This window comes from Rhinatrema bivittatum, chromosome 1 (assembly GCF_901001135.1).
Source record: "Rhinatrema bivittatum chromosome 1, aRhiBiv1.1, whole genome shotgun sequence".
Classification (NCBI taxonomy): Eukaryota; Metazoa; Chordata; class Amphibia; order Gymnophiona; family Rhinatrematidae; genus Rhinatrema; species Rhinatrema bivittatum.
In genome coordinates this window covers 158,899,681-158,921,359 of record NC_042615.1, presented here as the reverse complement: position 1 = coordinate 158,921,359, position 21,679 = coordinate 158,899,681, and the positions used below count along the sequence as shown (strand labels likewise).

General features: G+C 46.5%; 1 protein-coding gene across 4 annotated transcripts in view; it reads left to right on the top strand.

Moving 5' to 3' along the window:
- Positions 1–21,679, top strand: part of N4BP2 (NEDD4 binding protein 2) — a 501,549-nt gene that overhangs the window by 199,947 nt on the left and 279,923 nt on the right. For all 4 annotated transcript variants that reach the window (XR_003854530.1, XM_029589135.1, XM_029589126.1 and 1 more), the window contains exon 6: positions 16,398–16,474. Coding sequence is in view for 3 of the 4 variants with exons in the window: in XM_029589135.1 (XP_029444995.1) it covers positions 16,398–16,474 (77 nt within the window). In the remaining variant the exon portion in view is untranslated. The remainder of the gene's footprint in view (positions 1–16,397; positions 16,475–21,679) is intronic.

Below are 21,679 nucleotides of genomic sequence, written 5' to 3'. Positions count from 1 at the left end.
CTACCTCACCAGTCAGTGGTAGTTGAGTCAGCACAAAAGAAATCAAAAAGAATAAAAACTCATTCTTCAACTCCACCAGGAAGAGACAACAGGTTCCTAGACAACATAGGTAGGAAGATGTTTCAGGGATCTCTGCTAGTTTCCAGGATTGCGTCCTACCAATTATATATGACGCAATACCAGCGTAACTTATGGAAGCAAATGCAAGATCTCTCTGAAACTCTCCCCCAGCAAGTTCAGGAGTCCTCCTCTGACATAATTCATAAAGGTCTGGAAGCGGGCAAACACGAGATTCATGCAGCATATGATAGTTTTGAAACGGCATCAAGACTATCAGCCACAGGTATAAGAGCTCAAAGATGGGCCTGGCTCAAGGCCTCAAACCTGAGACCTGAAATACAGGAGAAACTGGCTGATCTCCCTTGTGTAGGAGACAATCTCTTCGGGGATAAGGTGAAGGAAGCGGTTTGCCTCCTAAAGGAACACTCAGAAACCCTAAAGCAGCTATCTTTGGTACCTCAAGAGTCTCAAGTACCATCAAGAAGACTCCCAAGAAAAGAGTCAAAGCGTCCATACTACAGGCCAAGGCATTATTATCCACCTCCTGCCCGTGGACGCTCATCCAGACCAACTCAGAGAACTCAGTCTAGACAACCAAGAGCGTCTAGAGCTCAACCCCCTCCGCAAACAGGAGCAACATCGGGGTTTTGAAGTAATACCAGGGAACAGCAGCCTCTCTACCAATCCGACCCCAAATTTGCTGGTAGGAGGTCGGATTTCCTTCTTCCAACACAATTGGTCACACATTACCACAGACCAATGGGTACTCTCCATCACATCTCAGGAGTACCACTTGGACTTTCTCACTGTACCAAACGATACTCCACCCACCTCATTTTGAACAGTAAACCAATCCACACTTCTAAAAACAGAATTATCCACCCTTCTGAGAGCCAGGGCCGTGGAACCAGTTCCCCGGCCTCAACAGGGCAGAGGATTCTACTCCCGTTATTTCCTCATTCCAAAGAAAACAGGAGGCCTACGTCCCATCCTCGACCTCAGAAATCTCAACAAATTTCTGAGAAAAGAAAAATTCAGGATGGTTTCTCTGGGCACCATGTTACCTCTACTTCAAAAGGGAGATTGGCTCGGTTCTCTGGATCTTCAAGATGCTTACGCTCACATTCCAATATTCCCTCCTCATCGCAAATATCTACGATTCCTAGTAGGAAATCAACATTTCCAGTACAGGGTGCTACCGTTCGGTCTTGCCTCAGCACCTCGAGTGTTCACAAAGTGCCTAGCAGTGGCAGCTGCCCACCTACCAAGCAGGGCGTGCATGTGTTTCCTTACCTGGATGACTGGCTCATCAGAAGCCAAACAAGGCAAGGAGCTCTCAACTCTCTCAAGCTCACAATAACTACTCCATTCCTTGGGATTCCTCATCAACTACCAGAAATCCCACTTCACACCATCTCACCTCATACAATTCATCGGAGCAGACAAACACCATAACAGCAAAAGCTTTCCTTCCAAAAGACCGGGCACAGACACTAGCCTCGTTAGCAGGCTCTCTCCATGCACGCACACAAATAACAGCTCATCATTGTCACTCTATTGGGTCACATGGCCTCCACAGTTCACGTCACTCCTATGGCCAGATTAGCCATGAGGCTCACGCAATGGACACTCAAAAGACAATGGATACAGGCCATTCAACCGCTTTCTTATCCAATTCAAGTAACTCAGAAACTACGATCCTCGCTCTTATGGTGGACAACCATGAACAACTTGCTCAAAGGCCTACCTTCCCAACAACCAATTACGCAAGTGACATTAACTACAGATGCATCCACCTTAGGCTGGGAAGCACACATTGGTCATCTGCAGACCCAAGGTACTTGGTCAAAACTCGAAGCTACATTTCAGATAAATTTTCTAGAGCTTTGAGCTATACGTTATGTGCTGCATGCGTTCAAGGACTGCCTTTCCCACAAGACTGTTCTGAAACAAACAGACAACACAGTAGCTATGTGGTACATCAACAAACAGAGAGGTATGGGCTCGTATCTCCTTTGTCAAGAAGCAGCACAGATTAGGGACTGGGCCCTACACACTCAATGCTTACGGGCCACTTATCTAGCAGGAATTCACAACGTAGTGGCGGATCGCCTCAGTCGTCAATTCCAACCTCACGAGTGGTCTCTGGATTCAACAGTGGCGACCAAGATCTTTCAACGTTGGGGCCATCCAACAGTAGACCTCTTTGCATCACAACTAAATTAGAAAGTGGACAATTATTGCTCCCTGTTCAAGCACAGAAACAGCTTACCCATGGACGCCTTTGCTCGCCACTGTAACTCAGGCCTACTGTATGCGTATCCTCCGATACCACTAATAACCAAAACTCTAGTGAAGCTACAACAGGACAAGGGGGTCATGGTACTCATAGCCCCGTATTGGCCTCGACAGGTATGGTTTCCCATACTTCTAGACCTCTCGATCAGAGACCCAATTCGCCTGGGCACAACACCCACTCTCATAACTCAGGATCAGGGCAGGTTGCGCCATCCCAACCTTCAATCCCTATCCCTCACAGCGTGGATGTTGAAAGCTTAATCTTACAACCACTCAATCTTTCAACTAACGTCTCTCAAGTGCTTGTCGCTTCACGAAAACCTTCATCACGAAAAAACTATCGTGCTAAATGGAAAAGGTTTACCACGTGGTGCACACAAAACAGTGTCGACCCTTTTTCCTGCACTACATCATCTTTATTAGACTGACTATGGCATCTCTCAGACTCTGGTCTCCAGACCTCATCTGTAAAAGTACATTTAAGTGCAATCTCAGCTTATCACAATACCGTTGGCAATGCCCCAATATCAGTACAACCCCTCGTTAGTAGCTTTATGAGAGGTTTAATTCAACTTAAACCTCCACACTGACCACCCGTCACACAATGGGACCTTAATGTGGTCCTAATGAGGTGCATGCGTTCTCCTTTTGAACCCATGAATTCCTGTGATGTTAAATTTCTCACTGGAAGACTATTTTCTTAATAGCCATCACATCTGTAAGAAGGGTTAGTGAGTTACAAGCACTTGTCTCATACTCACCCTACACAAAATTCCTACATGATCGAGTGGTACTCCGTACACACCCAAAATTTCTTCCAAAGGTAGTTACGGAATTCCATTTGAATCAATACACCATCTTGCCTACCTTCTTCCCAAAACCACACACTCATCAAGGAGAGAGAGCTTTACACACCTTGGACTGTAAGCGTGCACTTGCGAACTGCTTAGATCGCACTACAGCCCATAGAAAATCCAACCAGCTCTTTGTTTCTTTTGATCCAAACAAGCCTGGAAAAGCAGTAGGCAAGCAAACTCTGTCCAGTTGGCTAGCAGATTGCATACAGTTTTGGTATGAAAAAGCAGGCCTTCCTCTCCAAGGGCAAGTAAAGGCGCACTCAGTACGAGCAATGTCAACCTCAGTAGCACACTATTGTTCAGTGCCAATAGCTGACATATGTAAGGCCGCAACATGGAGTTCCCTTCACACCTTTGCGGCTCACTATTGTCTCGACAAGGAAGGACGACAAGATTCAGCTTATGGACAATCTGTCTTAAAGAACTTGTTTCCAGTATAATCCCAACTCCTTCCACATCCAACCTTTCGTGATTTCAGGCTGACTCATTTTTTCCCAACAGTACCCCAGTTGTGCCTATTGCACAAATTGTAACCTGTTGGTCCAATATAAGGATGAACTCAGCCTGTAGCTTGCTAATCACCCATATGTGAGGACTAGCATCCTGCTTGTACTGGGATAAAGCAAAATTGCTTACCTTGTAATAGGTGTTATCCCAGGACAGCAGGGTGTAGTCCTCACGAAACCCACCCGCCACCCCGCAGAGTTGGGTCCGATACGTTTATTCTATTTTTGGCTAACAGTCATTGCTACAAACGAGATTGAAGGGAGACCCCTGTGGCTGAGAATATCATGGCATACCGAGCATGCTCAGTGGGCACACTGTGCCAGTCAAAAGTTTCTAGAAACTTTGACAGAGGTTTTTCCGTATAGGGCTCCATTACTGATGTCACCCATATGTGAGGACTACATCCTGCTGTCCTGGGATAACACCTATTATAAGGTAAGCAATTTTGCTATCCCTTGGCATGGGTGCCCTTGATGCACTCGATGTCATGGTGCCTTCTGGGCACTTGTCATGGTCGGTGCACTCGATGCCCTCGCAATACTTATTGCCTTAGTACCCTCGCTGCACTAAGTGCTGTGGTGACCGCAGTACCATCGATGCTGCTGTGCTCTTGATTCCTGCGGGGCACTTGATGACATCGATGCCCTTGATCCATCAAGGTGTGTGCATATCCACCCTAGGGACTGACAAGGTCAAAGTGATGGCAAGCCCTCTGCTGTTGTCTCCCCACTAGGTTGTCGAGGTGCACGACCTCAGTGCCAGCATGATCTTAATGCCATCGCGATGCGGTGCTGCCATGATACCATTGATGCCCTCAAGGTAATCAAGGTGTGGGGCCACCAGGGATGCCTTCAGACCACTGATGCTTCTCATTACCGTCTTGATTACGTGGAGCCCCACCGACCAGGCAGTGAATTTGCCATTAAGCGCCCTTGTTGCCTCTGTGGCCATCAATTGCCGGGACTCTCTGAAGCCCCCACATGGCCCTGCAGCCCTCGGGGGGGGAGGAGGGGTTCTTAGCCTCGTACAGATCAAGCGTAGGGGTCTCCATCTACTCGAGTCACCCTGGTGCTTTGGTGCATCTGTACGCATTGGCCGGGTGCCCTTGGCTCCTGGGTGGTGTCCACTATAGCGCACTGGGAAGTGCAGATCTGCCCCATCAGCTGATCATCCCAGTGTTGGGGGCCCCACCAAGATGCGCACACCATCAATATTAATAGGTGCTAGTGAGGCTCTCATCAGTTGTAATGCTTGCTTGGGTATTGAGCTTGCAGCATCAACACCACCTGACGAATCAGTGAGCCGAGTGAAATTGCTGTCTGCACTAGCAGTCGTCTGTTCCTTTTGATGTCTATGACCTGTTGGGGGGGGGGGGGGGCTGCAGGGCCTCTCCCTGCAGACTCCCATGGCTTCTTTGGTCCATACCTTCGGGTGTTGGGGCCCACGGGTGGTCGACGTCTGTGGGCACCTGTGGCACCAGGAAACTGTTTACCAGCATAGATCACAGGACATGTCCACAGTCCTCCATAAGCACCTGCGCTCACCTGGAACTTCACTGCAGTTGTTCTTGTGGGATTCGTAGGTGAGTCGGTTCCTCTGCAGTTTCGATGGCCCGCCTCCTGGAGCATTCTCCGGTACCGAAGGGGCGACTCCATCGACTGCTACCCTCCACCATGCCTTACCCAGAGCGCCAGTTGTGCTGGGGATGCTATCGTCACACTGTCCTCTCCACTGCGCTGGAGTTTTGTGGCGTTGACATGCACCTTCAGCGGTTGGGACAGATTAGGCATCTATTCCAAGGGCCTTGGTCGCTACCAGGCGGCATTCTTTCTGGCTGTGCAGTCCTCAGCCACACTAAAGTAATGTCGGTCCAATAAAACAAGATGGAAGATAGTCGAGCATAGCCACAGCCAAACAAAAGCAAGACCGTGTGTCGTGGAAAGAGGTTCCTTTATTAGTATAATTAAATGAATTGCCTGACTCTGGCCAAGTTTCGCCTAATCGGCTGCATCAGGGGCTGTAAAAATATAATTTCAATTAATTCAATAAAAGAATAAATTATCTTTTGTGTATATTTAACAATTAAAAATGAAGTAGAATTAGACATCGAAAGAAGACATAAAAACCAATCAAATGAAACAATGTTAAATTGAACATACACACAAATAAAACCTAGATGGTCCTTATTTGTAACCAAAGAGATATAATGTACCATATTTGCCAGCGTATAGGACGCACTTTTTCCCCCTCAAAATAGGGGAAAAATATGGAGTGCGTCCTATGCGCCGGTAATCAAAATGAGCAGAATCCAGTGGGGGGGGGTGGGGGTGTGTGTGTGTGTATGACGCACTGGCGTCGGGGAGCCAGGGCGCGCTGCCAGATTGGCCGGTGCTGGGCAAAAGGGGTGCTTCGGCAAGCTCCTGTTGCCACCTCGTCACTCCCCCCCCCCATTGGACGCTGTTAATTTTGGGGCTTGCCGAAGCTCAGCTTCCCCAATCAAAATTAACAGCGTCTGGTGAGGGGGGGAGTGATGCGGTGGCGTCGGGGTTTGAGGGTGCCCCTTTTGCTCAGCATTGCCAATCGGGTGGTGCACCCTCACTCCCCGATGCCACCGCATCACCCCCTTCCCCACCGGACGCTGTTAATTTTGATTGGGGAAGCCGAGCTTCGGGAAGCCCCTTTTGCCCAAGCGTGGCTTCCGCTATCAAAATCAACAGCTGATGCTGTTAATGTCAGGAAGAGGCAGTTGATTGAACCTGTGCAATCCAATCTGGTTCTATGCTGAAGATATCTGAGGCACTCATTCAGAGGATGCACTGTCGTTTTAAAAGGCAGGGAAATCATGACATTTGCTTTTTCTCTTTGTGTTAATTTCCCATCCAAAATGAACACCAAAACAGATGGCATTCTGATCCGTTTCATTTCTGCCTTTTAGTGTGTGCTAAAGTGATTTAACACAGAAACAAAATGAGAAACCCTCTCCCCTCCAAAGCAAACCCCTTTTGCCCAGCATCGGCCAATTAGGTGGCGCGCCCTTACTCCCTGATTAGCTGGTGCTGGGCAAAAGGGGCTTGCCTAAGCGCGGCTTCCCCAATCAAAATTAAATTCATAAAAAAATATAGAATCTTATTTTTTTCCTTAAAAATGAGTAAAAAAAAGGGGGTGCGTCTTATATGCCACTGCATCCTATAAACCTGGAAAGGAAACTATTGTATAGACAAAATCAGTTAGCTTAACATAGCAAAAAAAAAAAAAAAAAAAGGAAATTGGACAGTTAGCTTATTTACATAAGAAATTTAAAAAATAAATATTTAAGAACAATCAAGATATTCTATATCGAGACAACATATTCATAAATAAAAACTGTCACATATTTTGAAATCAATTATTAATTAACAGTTTTATAATTAGGATTCTTATGTTGTTCATTAAGATTCTCAATTCAGTACTTAATGTGTTAAGGGTTGCTTTAAAGTGTGATAATAATATAATATCTATTAAGCTGTATAGGAAAAAGAAACTAATCAGTAAAAATTGAAAAATAACAACGTAACCATTTAAAAAAAAAATGGTATTATATTTGGTGCCATAATATTCATCATAAAGTAATGAAACAAAATTAATTTCCTAGCGTGTAGCAGATGGACTCAAAACAAGTGGGATATAGTGTGCTCGTGCTAGCAGTTGGAGACTGATCTGACGTCAGCACGGGTACATATACCCCCACAGGAAGTGTAGCAATTCAGTAATTTCCATCTCCAAAGCAGTTTGGAGCTCCCTCACGCTCGCTGAGCGTGTTTCCAAATTCTACACGACTAAATTCATAGAAGAAACCTACCTGAAGACGAGCCCCGCACTCCTGCGGTGATACCAGTCGGTCCCTCCCCCAGTTGAGTTTCCCGAGGCGATTTCCGTGGTCCCTCGGAGGTAAGTGCCTCGGTCTGGTGGCCGACTCGCGGCAGGGACCTAGCCCCCGAGTGAGAAGGGCTCGGGTGCGGCATAGAGGCAGCCTCTGTCCCGGCGTGGACTTGGCCCCCGAGCGAGACGAGTTCGGGTGCGGCCCAGAGGCAGCGGGTGCACTTCCTCGAGCGCGGCGGTGACAGTATTTACCCTCTCCCCCTGCAGCCGGAGACCGCCCGGGTTGCAACCAGGAAGCGCCAAATACAAGGTAAGGCATACATCTTTACATGGTCTCTGAGGAAGTGAGGCTTTGCAGAGTCTGCCTAGGTGGCAATCCACCACGGAGGTCGCCATTTTTCTGCCTGGTTTGTTAGGCGCACGCTGTTAGGCGCACATTGTTAGGCGCACGGTGTAAAGTGCACGTTTATAGGCCCGCTGATAAGCGTCCGTTCCTAGACGCACATGGAGCGTAAGAGAGCCCAGGCATCAGCGGAGCTGCCCCCTCCAACATCAGGCATGAGCCTCTGCTCAGCATGCAACCTCAGAGCCACACAGAGCGAGGAAGCAGACTCCCTATGTGCCCAATGTGAAGAGGCCCGGTCACAGCCCAGCATACTTGCCAGTTCCTCAGGGAACACCCCGGACCTAGCCGGCAGTAGTGGGCAGCCGGGGACCCCGAGGGACCTGGTACCCCTCAGACCAGATCCTGCCTCGCTCTCCTGGGTGGAATTATTCAAGGGGATTCATGCCTTTGTCTCAATGCAGGCTGCTCCCCGAGTGGGTCCATACATACTGGATGACCCGGCCCCTGGACCCTCAAGGCCTAGGCATGGCCACGCGCCACCCAGGACCCCCACTTATGGGGATTCAGATTGCCCGGAGGAAGATGACGAGTCCCCCGAGGAGGGAGAACTTCCCTCGGGGGTTGAACCATATCGGACCAAGAGGCGCTTCTTCTTGAGAGGGGATCTCCCAGGCCTGATCTCTCAATGCCTGTCGGAACTGGCTCTTCCGGGCCATGCTGCCCCAGAGGAACCGAGAATGAACCCCCTGTTGGAGGGCCTGCGCCAAACGTCTCACCATTTTCCCCTCCTACAAGTAGCTCAGCAGTTAATCGATCTGGAATGGAATGCACCGGAGGCCTCATTCAAAGGAGGTCGGGCCTTGGCTGGCATGTATCACTTAGACCCGTCAACCAAGGAGAAGCTGGCGTGCCCCCAGGTAGACGCCATGGTTAGCGCAATTGTGAAGCGCACCACCATTCCGGTGGAGGGGGGGACGGCCCTCAAGGATACAGATGACCGGCGCATGGACGCCATTTTGAAACAAGCCTTTGAGGTGGCAGCCATGTCCCTCCGGATTGCGACCTGCTGCACCGTGGTAACACGTCCCTGTTTATCACAGGCTAGGAACAACACCCCGGGAGAAGAAATGGAATCAGCTCTCTCATTCCTCACTGCAGCCTCCGACCTAGTCCGTACGGCAACCAAGGGAGTGTCATCCTCGGTGGCGGCCAGGAGACGGCTCTGGCTACGTAATTGGTCGGCCGACTCCTCCTCCAAGATGCGCCTCACGAGAATGCCCTTTGAGGGATCCCTCCTGTTCGGCAGTGACCTTGAGAAACTGGCCAATAAATGGGGCGCCTCTCCATTACCCCGTCTACCAGAAGACCGGTCAAGGAGGAACCAGCGCCCCTTCCCCAGACCATCCAGAGGTAGAAGCTCTCAGCGCTTCAACCCTTACAGGACTTGCTACCAAGCACCTCGTTCGCAGGCCAGGAACCAGTCCTTTCGGCCTAAGCACAACAAGAGGGGAACCGGCTCGGGTTCCGGTCCCGGCTGTACCCCACAATGACAATCAGCCGACCCATCCGGGGGTTGCGGTCATAGGGGGCAGGCTGTCCCTATTCTACCGCAGGTGGGTCGAGATTACCTCTGATCAGTGGGTCCTCGCCATCATCCGAGAGGGGTATTACCTGGATTTTCTTCAGCTTCCGCCGGACAGGTTTGTGGAATCTCCTTGTTCGCCCATCAAGAGGACGGCCCTAGAAGTCACTTTGCGGGAGGCTCCTGTCCCTAAAGACCATAATCCCAGTGCCTGCAAGGGAGATGAATTCTGGGCATTATTCCATTTATTTCATCGTGCCCAAGAAGGAGGGAACTTTCCTGCCCGTCCTGGACCTCAAGTCAGTCAACTGATACCTACGGGTCCCCAGCTTTCGCATGGAAACTCTGAGGTCTGTCAAGAATTCAGTACAGCCAGGGGAGTTTCTCACATCCCTAGATCTGTCGGAAGCCTACCTGCATATCCCAATCCATCGGGATCATCAGCGCTATTTACGCTTCAAGGTCCTGGACCAGCACTTCCAGTTCCGAGCTTTACCCTTCGGGTTAGCCACCGCGCCGCGGACCTTTACCAAGGTCATAATAGTAGTGGCAGCGTCCCTCAGGAAGGAGGGAATCCTCGTCCATCCCTACCTGGACGATTGGCTGATCCGGGCGAAGTCACCAGAGGAGAGCCGCCAGGCAACCAACAGAGTTATAGCTCTTCTGGAAAGCCTAGGATGGGTTGTAAACTTGAACAAGAGTTCCCTACAGCCTTCTCAGTCACTGGAATACCTAGGAGTCCGATTCGACACCCAGGAAGACAAGGTCAGCCTGACCTCCAAGAGAAGATCAAAGCTCCGGAATCGTCTGCAAGCCCTGCTGAGCGCCACTCGGCCCACAGCTTAGGATTACTTACAGGTCCTTGGCCTTATGGCATCCACTCTGGAGGTGATACCATGGGCACGAGCTCATATGAGACCATTACAACGCGCCCTCCTATCTCGGTGGAGCCCATGATCACAGAACTACACCACACACCTACCTCTACCAGCCAGAGTGCGGAATCAGATACGGTAGTGGTTGCGCCTAGGGCAAAGACTTGCACTCTCAGCAAGTTGTAGGCCAGACCCTTGTCCAGTCCCTGTTGGAAGAAAAGATAGGATCTGAGCCACCGAAGCGGTCCATGGCGACACAGGTATGGAGGCACACCAGTTCTCAAAAACTTTCCATACCCTGATATAGGAGATGGAGGTTGACGTCTTTCTAGCCTTTAGGAGGGTCGAGAACTGCCTCTGGGTATCCTTGTCATCTCAGCCAGCGCCTCTCAAAAGCCAGGCCGCAAGACAGAAGCGATCGCCCTGGGCTAAAGATACCGGACCCTGATGCAGCAAGCGTGGAAGGTGACCCAGATGAAGAGGTCCGTCCACTGCGAGGTTGATCAAGTTTGGAAACCACGGACGACAAGGCCATTCCGGCGCCACCAGCATTACCGGACCCTGGTGGGACTCTATTCTTCTGAGCACCTTGCCCACCAGAGGCCATGGGGGGAAACACGTAGAGGAGAGCGAGACGAGGCCAGGGGAGGACTAAGGCATCCATTCCCTCTGCGCCGTACTCTCTTCTGCGACTGAAGAACTGAGTTGCCTTGGCATTCCGGGAGGTTGCCATTAGATCCAGATAGGGGTCCCCCCATCTGTGGAACAGCAGATTCACCGCCTCCTCTGAGAGTTCCCACTCTCCGGGATCTAGATGTTCCTCAACTCCACCACCAAGGACTGCTTTTTTAAACTCCAAGTCTTAAAACGTCTGAGACCTCTCCTCCACTTCCAGGACTTCAGAACAGTTCTCCAAGCCATCATATTTTCAAAGCTAGACTATTCCAATTCTCTCTTCGCCTGCCTCCCAGCTAATACCATCAAACCATTACAGATGCTTCAAAACGCTTCAGCAAGGATTCTGACAAAGTCCAACAAAAGAGACCACATGACACCCATCTTGCGGAACCTGCACTGGCTCCCAATCAAATTCAGAGTCTCCTATAAAGTTCTAACGATCATCCATAAAGCCATCCACAATATCTCTCCCCTGGATCTTAAGTTCCCATTTCGACCGCACATGCCATCCAGACCAGTGAGATCAGCTTACAGAGACACCCTGCTGGCCCACCCCATTAAATCCACTTTAAGGAAGAGAGCCCTCTCCAGGGCGGGACCGTTGCTATGGAACTCCCTCCCTCCGGAGCTCAGACTAGAACAATGCCCAGACACCTTCAAGAAAAAATTAAAGACTTGGTTGTTAGCGAAGCCTTTGCCCAACCCGGATGACCTTTCGGGCTCATGTCAGGCAGCGTGGTTAGTTGGTCCACATCACTAACAAACCGCTGCTAAGGACGGACATGCCATCAAATGTTTTTCAGCTTTAAGACTCTAACCAAGTTATCTACCCGTTATCCCCATTTGTTGGTTCCAAGTTTTGATATCCCTGTTCAATGTAATGCATCCTTGTGCAAATGGTTATTGTTAGAATGTAAACAGAGGTGATTTGTAACTTGTTTACAAGAATATCGGTATATAAAAGTGCCAAATAAATAAGGAAGCATCCTTCAAAGTTCTATTTGACTCCATCTTCTGGAAGGGGGCGATAACCCACTGTCTGGACTGATCCTTGGTACTACAGGAACGAAAATTAGCAGGTAAGGAATAATTTTCTTATAAGAGGCCTTTGTTGCAGCAAAGGCGTCCATGAGAACGCATTGGAGGCATGTGTAGGGAGTAGAATTTGTCCACTGTATGGTTTGATTCAGACGCAGAGGGCAAATTCGGTTGACCTCAGCACTAGAAGATATTCCTCGCTACACATATAATCTAAGACCATCCGAGAGGATGAAAACTTATGTGGAGAAGGTCTGCTAGTGCGTTCAGTAAGTCTGTTAGATAAGTGGCCCGGGGATGCATGGAGTGAGCAAGGGCCAAGAGTAGAGCTGCACAGCTTCCTAGCAGAGCAGCTAAGAGGTTGTGCGTGCTTGTGTGTTGGAAATACCACAATGTCACTATGCTGTCTGTATGCACAAAGGTTTGCTGCATAGACAGTATTGTAAGGCATAAAGGCATAATTCATGGCTCAAAGCTCCAGGAAGTTAATGTGAAACTCTGCATGGAGCGGAAGAGACGCATATTGGGTTGAGAAGATGTTAGTTCGAACTCTGCAACCCTGAGTAAATGCAAGTATGAGTAGGACCAGTCTAGGTTTTGGCTCTAGATCTGCAATATGGATCAGGAACGATAGCAGTTGAACAGCTTAAGTCCACTGATGATTGAATTTCACTAAATCTTACTCATAGCAATTTTTTTGGGACCTATGAGTAAATGCATGGTGAAAAAATGCTGTGGCCCAACAATGAAAGAATTGAGGTTATGGTGTATGCGTGCAGAGACATATAGGAATTTGTCAGAATGTCTGTGCGGTTGTTGGACAGGAAGTTCGTTGTGACTGTGGTGTCCAGAAGTGTGCTAAATGGGATTTATGGTAGTGAACAGCAATCCCAGGTAGTAGATTTATAGTGAGTCATGAAGAAGGTAGAGCTCCTTGCTTGGGTTGACTGTTATGCAGCTGTCCATGCAAGGAAAAGCGTGAATGATGTTTTACTCCGTAGAGAAACAGCAGTCACTGCTAGTGATTTAATGAAATACCCAAGTTACCGAAGCTGGTGCAACCGGCAGAGCTTGGGATTGTAATATTGTTGACTCACCATGAAGCACACAGAAAGAATAGAGGAGAGAGGCAACCTACTTACTGCGGTATGGAAGCATGGTGACTAGAGATACCATTTTACCTGCACCTTCTGAAGAAAGTTGATATTTCTGAGGTCCAGGATGGGCGGAGAGTACTTTCTGTTGAAAGAAAGAATAGTGAAATTAAAACTCCCCCCACCCCCCCCCTCCCCTGCGCTTTGTAGCGTCCGGGGGATTGTCCCTGAACCTTGGTACAAAGTGGGGTGGCTGCTCTGATATCCGGCAAGTTAAGAGACCAGGAGGTGTCCAACTGGCGTGGCTGACATAATCAGGATATCATATAATCTCCCATGGGAGAATGAGCGATAAAAGTCGTTCCCGCATTTCTGTGTGCTATACAAGAAAACGTCGAGACCTGTTGCCAGGTCTCTAGGTGGACTTGCAACTGAGACAGTGTTTGCTGAATCTCGTGAATGTATCTGGAATTTCGGTCCTTAATTAGGAACCAGAAACCAGATTATTAATCAGTCCAGAGTCCCGTTGCTAACAAAGGGAGGATGTCTGATGTAATCCCAAATGATTGGTAGAGAGGTTCTCTTGGTATTATGTCTGACATAGCTGGCAATAGCGATATGTGACACTAATACGGTTCTTAGAAGGCCAGATGACCTAGAATCTTTCGAACCATATGGCCCGATTTAGAGAACAGGTCTCAATGGGATTGTCGCTGAAGCGGGATTAGAGTACTTACCATCCCTCGTGGATCGCAGAAGGATTCTATATTGAGACAGCATTCATAAATAAAAATTGTCACATATTTTGAAGTCAACTATTAAATAATTAACTAACACAGTTTTATAATTGGGATTCTTATGTCGTTCATTAATTAAGATTCTCAATTCAGTACTTAATGTGTTAAAAAGGGTTGCTTTAAAGTGTGATTATAATATATCTATTAAGCTGCATAGGAAAAAGAAACTAATCAGTAAAAATTGAAAAATAACAAAGTAACCATTTTTTAAAAAATGGTGTTATATATTTTGTGCCATAATATTCATCATAAAGTAATGAAACAAAATTAATTACGAGTGGTAAATATTATTAGCTCATCGAACGCTTTTTGTTCTTTAAGTAAATTCCTCTTAAGAGTGTGGATTCCTTTTTCTAATGAAATAGTGTAACATTATAGAAGTGACTGGGTAATTAATATCTCTCTTTTCTAAAAACTTAACCATTGTTATTAATGTCATATATTAGAACATTGTGATTAACCTATCTTATCTATTCAAAACCAGTTCTAAAAGTATAATAATTAATGATATCTTTAAGTCAAATAACTCAGCACTATATATATGCGGACAAGTCATATTAAACCAATCCTTCAATAAGCAATGGTTCATTTAATCAAGAAATGGCTGTGGTTAGCTAACTATTATATATTGACATAGCGCTATATCAAATGATACCTTAATCCAATGCACCACGATATGGCATCAGTTTTTTCACTCCATTTTTGAACTGCCTTGGATAAAGAGAGAGATACATGGTTGCCCTCCATTCTAAACATTTTTCGTGCGGCAGTAAACTTTGATGCGCTGGTGCATTTGATTAAGGTATGGTTTGAATGTGGGGAGACCAAGGTTCGAGTCCCGCTGTCGCTCCTTGGGACCTTGGGCAAGTCACTTTACCTTCTATTGCCTCAGGTACAAACTTAGGGGCAGATTTTCAAAGGGGTACGCAAGTATGTCCGGGGGCATGGCGGCGGTCTGTGGGCGGGGCTGGAGGAGTGATGGGGGGGGGGGGGGATTTAGTTAGGGCTGGGGGGGGGTGGGTTAGATTTCGGAGCAGCCTCGGAGGGAACGGAGGCAGGCTGCTTGGCTCAGCGCACGCAGGTTGCACAATTGTGTACCCCCCGTGCGCGCGCGCGCGCACGCACCCTGGATTTTATAACATGTGCGCGGGAGCGCGCACATTTTATAAAATCGGGTGTAGATTTGTTCGCGCCGGGTTGCGCGAACAAATCTGCGTCCTCGTGTAAGTTTAAAGATTTGCCCCTTAGATTGTAAGTCCTCTGGGAATAGGGAAATACCTACAGTACCTGAATGTAACCCGATGTGATATCTCAGATCGAATGTCCTCATATAAAAAAATTAATAAATAAATACATGATTAAGTTCTTCGGTATAAAAATAGCAAGTAGTTCTATACAGAACTCATGGAGTCTTACTTTCTGGGATGCATGTGTGCATATCTATGCGTATATATAAATCCATCCCCCCCCCCCCCCCTCCCGAACACCCTAGTCAGGACTCCTTGACATTTCCTAAAAATTTGGTGTGGCTAGGAGATCAAACACAAAAGTTATTGTGAACACATGGACACATATGCTCAGACTGCTTTCATAAGCCTACTTTCTTCCTTCAGAAAGTAGGCTAAAAAAGTCATTACTGTAGTCTCTAATGCTGTATAGTGTTGTCTAAGGAAAGTGCTAAGACGTCCTTGATCCCTGTTTCTTTGTTTTTGCCGCCCTCAGTTCTCATGCAGCAGGAGTGGAGGAGTACCCTTAGTGGTTAGAGCAGCAGGCTGAAACACAGGGAAGCCAGGGTTCATATCCTTCTGACTCTCACTTCATCCTCCATTGCCTCAGGTACAAACTTAGATTGTAAGCCCTCTGGGGACAGGGAAAATACTTACTGTACCTGAATGTAGCTCACTTTGAATTACCAATGAGAAGGAATGAGCTAAATGGAAAAAAAAAAAAAACCCACCAAAAAACTGCCAATAAATGGCTTCTCTCTGCTATCACCAGAATTTGGGATTTCATCCATTAATTTCTTTAGTCTGTCAGATATTCCTTGGTGTGTCCCAAAAAGTAGTACAGTGTGAACGGGTGGGCATAGTACTATAAAGCTGATATTTCTTTTGCTTGCAAGAACTGATATAAGGTTAAAAATGGAAGCTTCTTAATAGCTGCATCTGTCTTGGCTCTTCTAGTGTGCCCTGTGTTCCTTGAGAGCATTGCATGCGTCAATGTTAAGAGTCATCTTTGTACAACCAATAGCTGTGCATTATGTGGATTTACTGCTTGTGAAATATTTTGCTTATGCCGTGCATTACTTGGCAAGATTTATTTATTTATTTTTTTGGTTCTACGGAGAGTATTGCCTCATACAAAGTAAGATTTGTTGATTTTGTGGTTTTTTTTGTTTTGTATTCAGGCCATGCAACACAAATACAGAGTAGTGTTCCGGGAACCAGATACCTGGTGGAAGTTTAAACCGAAAGAACTTGAAAGGTAAAAAACCAAAACACTACAGATGATTGCAGGATAGGGTGTGTACCTGTCCTTCCATGGTCTACCCAAATTGGAGAGGCTTTGCATGGTTCTGACCAGGAAGAGTTCAAAGGACTGAATTTGTGGGCATTTTTCACTCAGGCTTACTGCATATTCGTTCGTTATTTAAAAATCTCAGTAAAACATGATACCATTCACTGTACTTCCCTCCAATCTATTTGCTGTTTCTAGAAATTCTTGGAAAAAGCTTGTTCATGAGATGTATACTTTTGTGTCTTGCTGTTTGTGACGGAGACCACCAGTACTTTGACCTGTCACAACCCAGATGTAATTGAAAACACTGAGGCGACTTGTGAAGTTCTGTAGTTTTTTCTCATTGTTTAGACCGTTTTCTCAAATGATATTGAGTAGAGTTTTTTCTCCAAGGACAAGCAGGTTGGTAGTCCTCACACAAGGGTGACATTATCGGATGAGCCCAGTCCAGAACTTTGATCTCAAAGATTCTAGAACTTTTAAACGTGCCATACTGAGCATGTACAGATATAATTATCACCTTGCCCTCTAGGCAGAATCCCTCAGTCTGGTTTTTTTTTCCCGTGGAGCTGTGAGGTTGTGGGAGCCTTGTGTGTCGCGGTATAAAGCTTTGCATTCTTCTCACAGTTTTTGTAATTGATTTTTTCTCGAGCTGCAGCAGTTTTTCTTTCCTTTACCTTATGGTAGTTTTCTTTTCTTTTTCTTTTCACCACTGTGGTGGACTTTAGTCGTCGTGCAGCCTAGCAGAGTCTAATACTATCCCTTATTAAATAAATATTGCACCTGCAGTTTATTATCTGTCCTTTCCTTGCTCTGTCTGTTTTTGTACTTTGGTCAGCTGATGGCAGAACTGTCAGAATGCAGTCCATGGGTAATCCATGTAGGCCTCTGAGCCTGGGGGCTCGCCTGAGTTCTACCTGGGCAGAAGTTCCATGTCGTTTCCCCAATTGATCGACATCAGTGGAGATTTGGACAGTGAAGAGATCGAGGAAACACCGTTCCTGTGGGGGAGAGAGCTTATTCTCCCCCCATTCAGAGGAACTAGTCTCCACAGGTAGGAGCCCTGGATGACACAGCCTTCCCTCCTGCTTGCCTGTGATGGCAGTGCAATCTCCTTGTGAGGGAGGGTGAACAGGAGCCTGTGCAAACAGCTTGCTGCTGCACCTTTGGCGCCATGTCCAAACTCTGTTGCCTGTGCACATTTGTGACCAATGCACCAATCAGCTGACATGTCTGTCAGGCCCATGTCGGAGACCAGGACTGCCATTGAGCACCATGGTCATCCTTTACGCCATCAAGGTATGTGACCACCCTTGATGCCATAAGGGCCATAGGTGTCTGTGGGCGCCATAGAGCCGCCATGCACCAGAGTCATTGAGCGCCTTGGGCCTCAATGTGGCAGAGTAGCGACACTGACCTGTAGTGTCTGGGACTGGGACTGCCATAGAATGCCATGAGCTCTCTCAGTGCCATCGGAGCTGCCCTTGATGCCATTGATGCCCTTCATATCATCGAGATGGGTGCGTGACCACCTTTGATGCCACTGATCTGCGTAGCCTCAATGTCTGCCCTTGATGCCATCAAAGTATGTGGCCTCTGCCATCACAGTGTGGAGCTGCCTCAATACAATGGCTGCCTTTGATGCCATTGTGGTGCGGAGCTGCCTCGAAGCTGTCGACGCCCTCAATGGCCATCAAGGTGCCAGGCCCACCATAGAGACCATCGGTTTTGTTTGCCAGGGTGCCATTCATTGCTGCTCTCGGCAATGTGGAGCACCTTCAATAGGCACTGGGATTGCCATTGAGTGCCCTGGTTACCCTCGAGGCCATCGACTGCTGGGGCTCCTGAGAACCCTTTGAGTACCATTGAAGCTCTTGGGTGATAGGGGTTTCGGCCTTGGATGAACTTGGGCACCTTGGAGCACTGAGGCATCCAGGTGCAGTGGTCTGCTGCTCTCGAGGCTCCTTTGTAGTGTTCAAACAGGGCACTGAGGGGTATCATACTGTCCCATCATTGGCCTATGGCTATCAACCATCACAGTGGATGCCACTAGGATCGGGGGAGTATTTGAGGCCCAACTTGGCTTCATGCACCATCTGTGCTAATGAGCCCTAAGGTTGCTGTTGAGGCTATTGTCAGCCGTAGCCACAGGTGAGGGATGCCATCAAGCTCATAGCATTGATGCACTTGGACATATAGGTGAGCCAAGGGGAACAGTCAATGGCAGAGGCAGTCATCGCTTCCTTTGGCCATTGATGAAGCATGTTGGGTCTGCAGATCCTCTGCCTGCAGATGCGCCTGGCATCCTTGGTACATCAATGCCTTCAGGCACTGGGATCCCTATCGGTGCTGCTAGGCTGTCGATGTCCACAGGCACTGAGATTGGCACTATATGTCATCAAACTATGCAAGATATGGTCAAGTGCCAGTGAAACCTTGAGTGCAGCATTGTTTGGTGCCATTGATGCGATCCTTCGTTGGTGAGCCCAACAGCGCCCTATGGGCACTGTCATCACAGTGGGCACCAGTGGATGCAGTCGGATGCTGCAGGACACTAGCACTATGGGCACCATCGGTCACCATGGACTTCACTGCTGCCATTCTTTGAGGGAAACAGCGGTGAGCCATTCCTGATGCAATTTCAAAGGCTATGTTTGTTTGTTTATTTATTTATTTAAAAACTTTTCTATGCCTTTAAGTTAAATACTATCACAACGGTTTACAGTAAGGCACATAAATTAATGTTGATAAGTGTATAGAACCATATAATCTAAACAGGTGCCATAAAGGTTCGGTTACATAATTTCGTGATAAATACTATTTGGTGAATGTGATAAATCTTGTCATTTTATACCTGCATCATATTTAATAACAAGTATAATTTTAAAACGGAATCTTTCTTTTAGTAGGCAGATAAAATAAAAATACGCACATATTGGGTTAGGTGCTCTGCGTGGATGTTCTCTGCCTGCTCCCTACTCCTTTTTGTTTTCTATTCTCCATTCTCTTTGTGATAAGCTTGCTTAAAGAGCCAGGTTTTTAAACTTTTAAAAAAAGTTTTGATGTCTCTTTGTAATCTGATCTCTAGAGGCATGGTGTTCCATAGTATAGGTCCTGCTAATGATAATGCCCTTTCTCTTACTTGGGTTAGTTTTGCTGTTCTGATGGAAGGGACAGTTAGGAGTGCTGCTTTGGCTGATCTCAGGTTTCTATGAGGGACATGTACACGAAATGCTGTGTTCAGCCATTCTGCTTTTTTGTTATGTATTAATTTGTGTATAGTGCATAGTGTTTTGTACTATATTCTGTGCTCGATGGGTAACAGTGTAATTCAGCCAGGGTTTCGGTAATGTGGTCTCTCTTTCTTTTACCAGTCAGAATTCTTGCTGCAGTATTCTGTAATATTTGGAGTGATCTTAGCGTTGTGTATGGTAAACCTAGTAGTAGGGCGTTACAGTAATCAGTGCTAGTGAATATTAAAGCTTGTAGCACTGATCGAAAGTTTGTAGGTGTTAATAGTGGTTTTAATCTCCTGAGAACCATGAGTTTCGCATAGCCTTCCTTTACTTTTAAATATATGTGGTGTTTCATGCTTAGTTCCGTGTCAGTTATTACTCCAAGGTTTCGTACTTTCTCTGCTAATTCTATTTTCTGGTTGTTTTTGAGCGTAATTGGGTTTTGAATGATCTCTATATTCTTTCGTTCTAAATGTAAGAATTCTGTTTTTTCAATGTTAATAACTAGCTCCATTTGGTTTAGTAGCTGTTTGATAATATCTAGGTACATGTTAGCTGCGGCAGTCAAAAAAGCAAACAGAATGTTGGGAATTATTAGAAAGGGAATGGTGAATAAAACAGAAAATGTCATAATGCCTCTGTATCGCTCCATGGTGAGACGGCACCTTGAATACTGTGTACAATTCTGGTCGCCGCATCTCAAAAAAGTTATAATTGTGATGGAGAAGGTACAGAGAAGAGCTACCAAAATGATAAGGGGAATGGAACAGCTCCCCTATGAGGAAAGACTAAAGAGGTTAGGACTTTTCAGCTTGGAGAAGAGACAGCTCAGGGGGGATATGATAGAGATGTTTAAAATTATGAGAGGTCTAGAACGGGTAGATGTGAATCGGTTATTTACTCTTTCGGATAATAGAAAGACTAGGGGGCACTCCATGAAGTTAGCGTGGGGCACATTTAAAACTAATCAGAGAAAGTTCTTTTTTACTCAACGCACAATTAAACTCTGGAATTTGTTGCCAGAGGATGTGGTTAGTGCAGTTAGTATAGCTGTGTTTAAAAAAGGATTGGATAAGTTCTTGGAGGAGAAGTCCATTACCTGCTATTAAGTTCACTTAGAGAATAGCCACTGCCATTAGCAATGGCAACATGGAATAGACTTAGTTTTTGGGTACTTGCCAGGTTCTTATGGCCTGGATTGGCCACTGTTGGAAACAGGATGCTGGGCTTGATGGACCCTTGGTCTGACCCAGTATGGCATTTTCTTATATTATGTTCTTAGCTAGGTTTAATGTTTTTTTCAGTTGTCATCGATGGGAAGGATTAGTTGAATGTCATCAGCATATATGTAATGTATGATGCCCAGACCTGCCAAGAGGTGACATAAAGGCAGCAGGTATATAGGCTGATCTTTGTGGTACTCCTGTTTGAAGGTTTATTTTTTCTGATCTTACGTCTTTGATCTGTACTTGGAAATATCTGTTATTTAGATATGATCTGAACCATTTTGTTTTGTTGAGTAATCCTATTTCTTCTAGTCTTTTTAATAGTATATCATGATTTACTGTATCGAATGCTGATGACAGGTCTAGCATCACTAGAATGTAATGTTTTCCACTATCGAAACCTCTCATGATATTGTCTGTTAGTGAAAGTAGCAGTATCTCTGTGCTGTAGTGTTTACGGAAGCCATGTTGTGATGGGTACAGTATATTATTGTTGTCAAAGTGTTCAGCTAGTTGATTTTGTACAGGTTTTTTTTCTATTAAATTTGCAATTAATGGTAGAGTTGATACTGGTCTGTAATTGCTCAGGGTAAATGGGTCACTGTTTTTTTTTTTCTTTATAATTGGTTTTATGATTGCTCCTTTTAGTACATCTGGCATTGCTCCCTTCTCTAAGAATAGATTTATGATCTTCGCTAATATCGGAGATA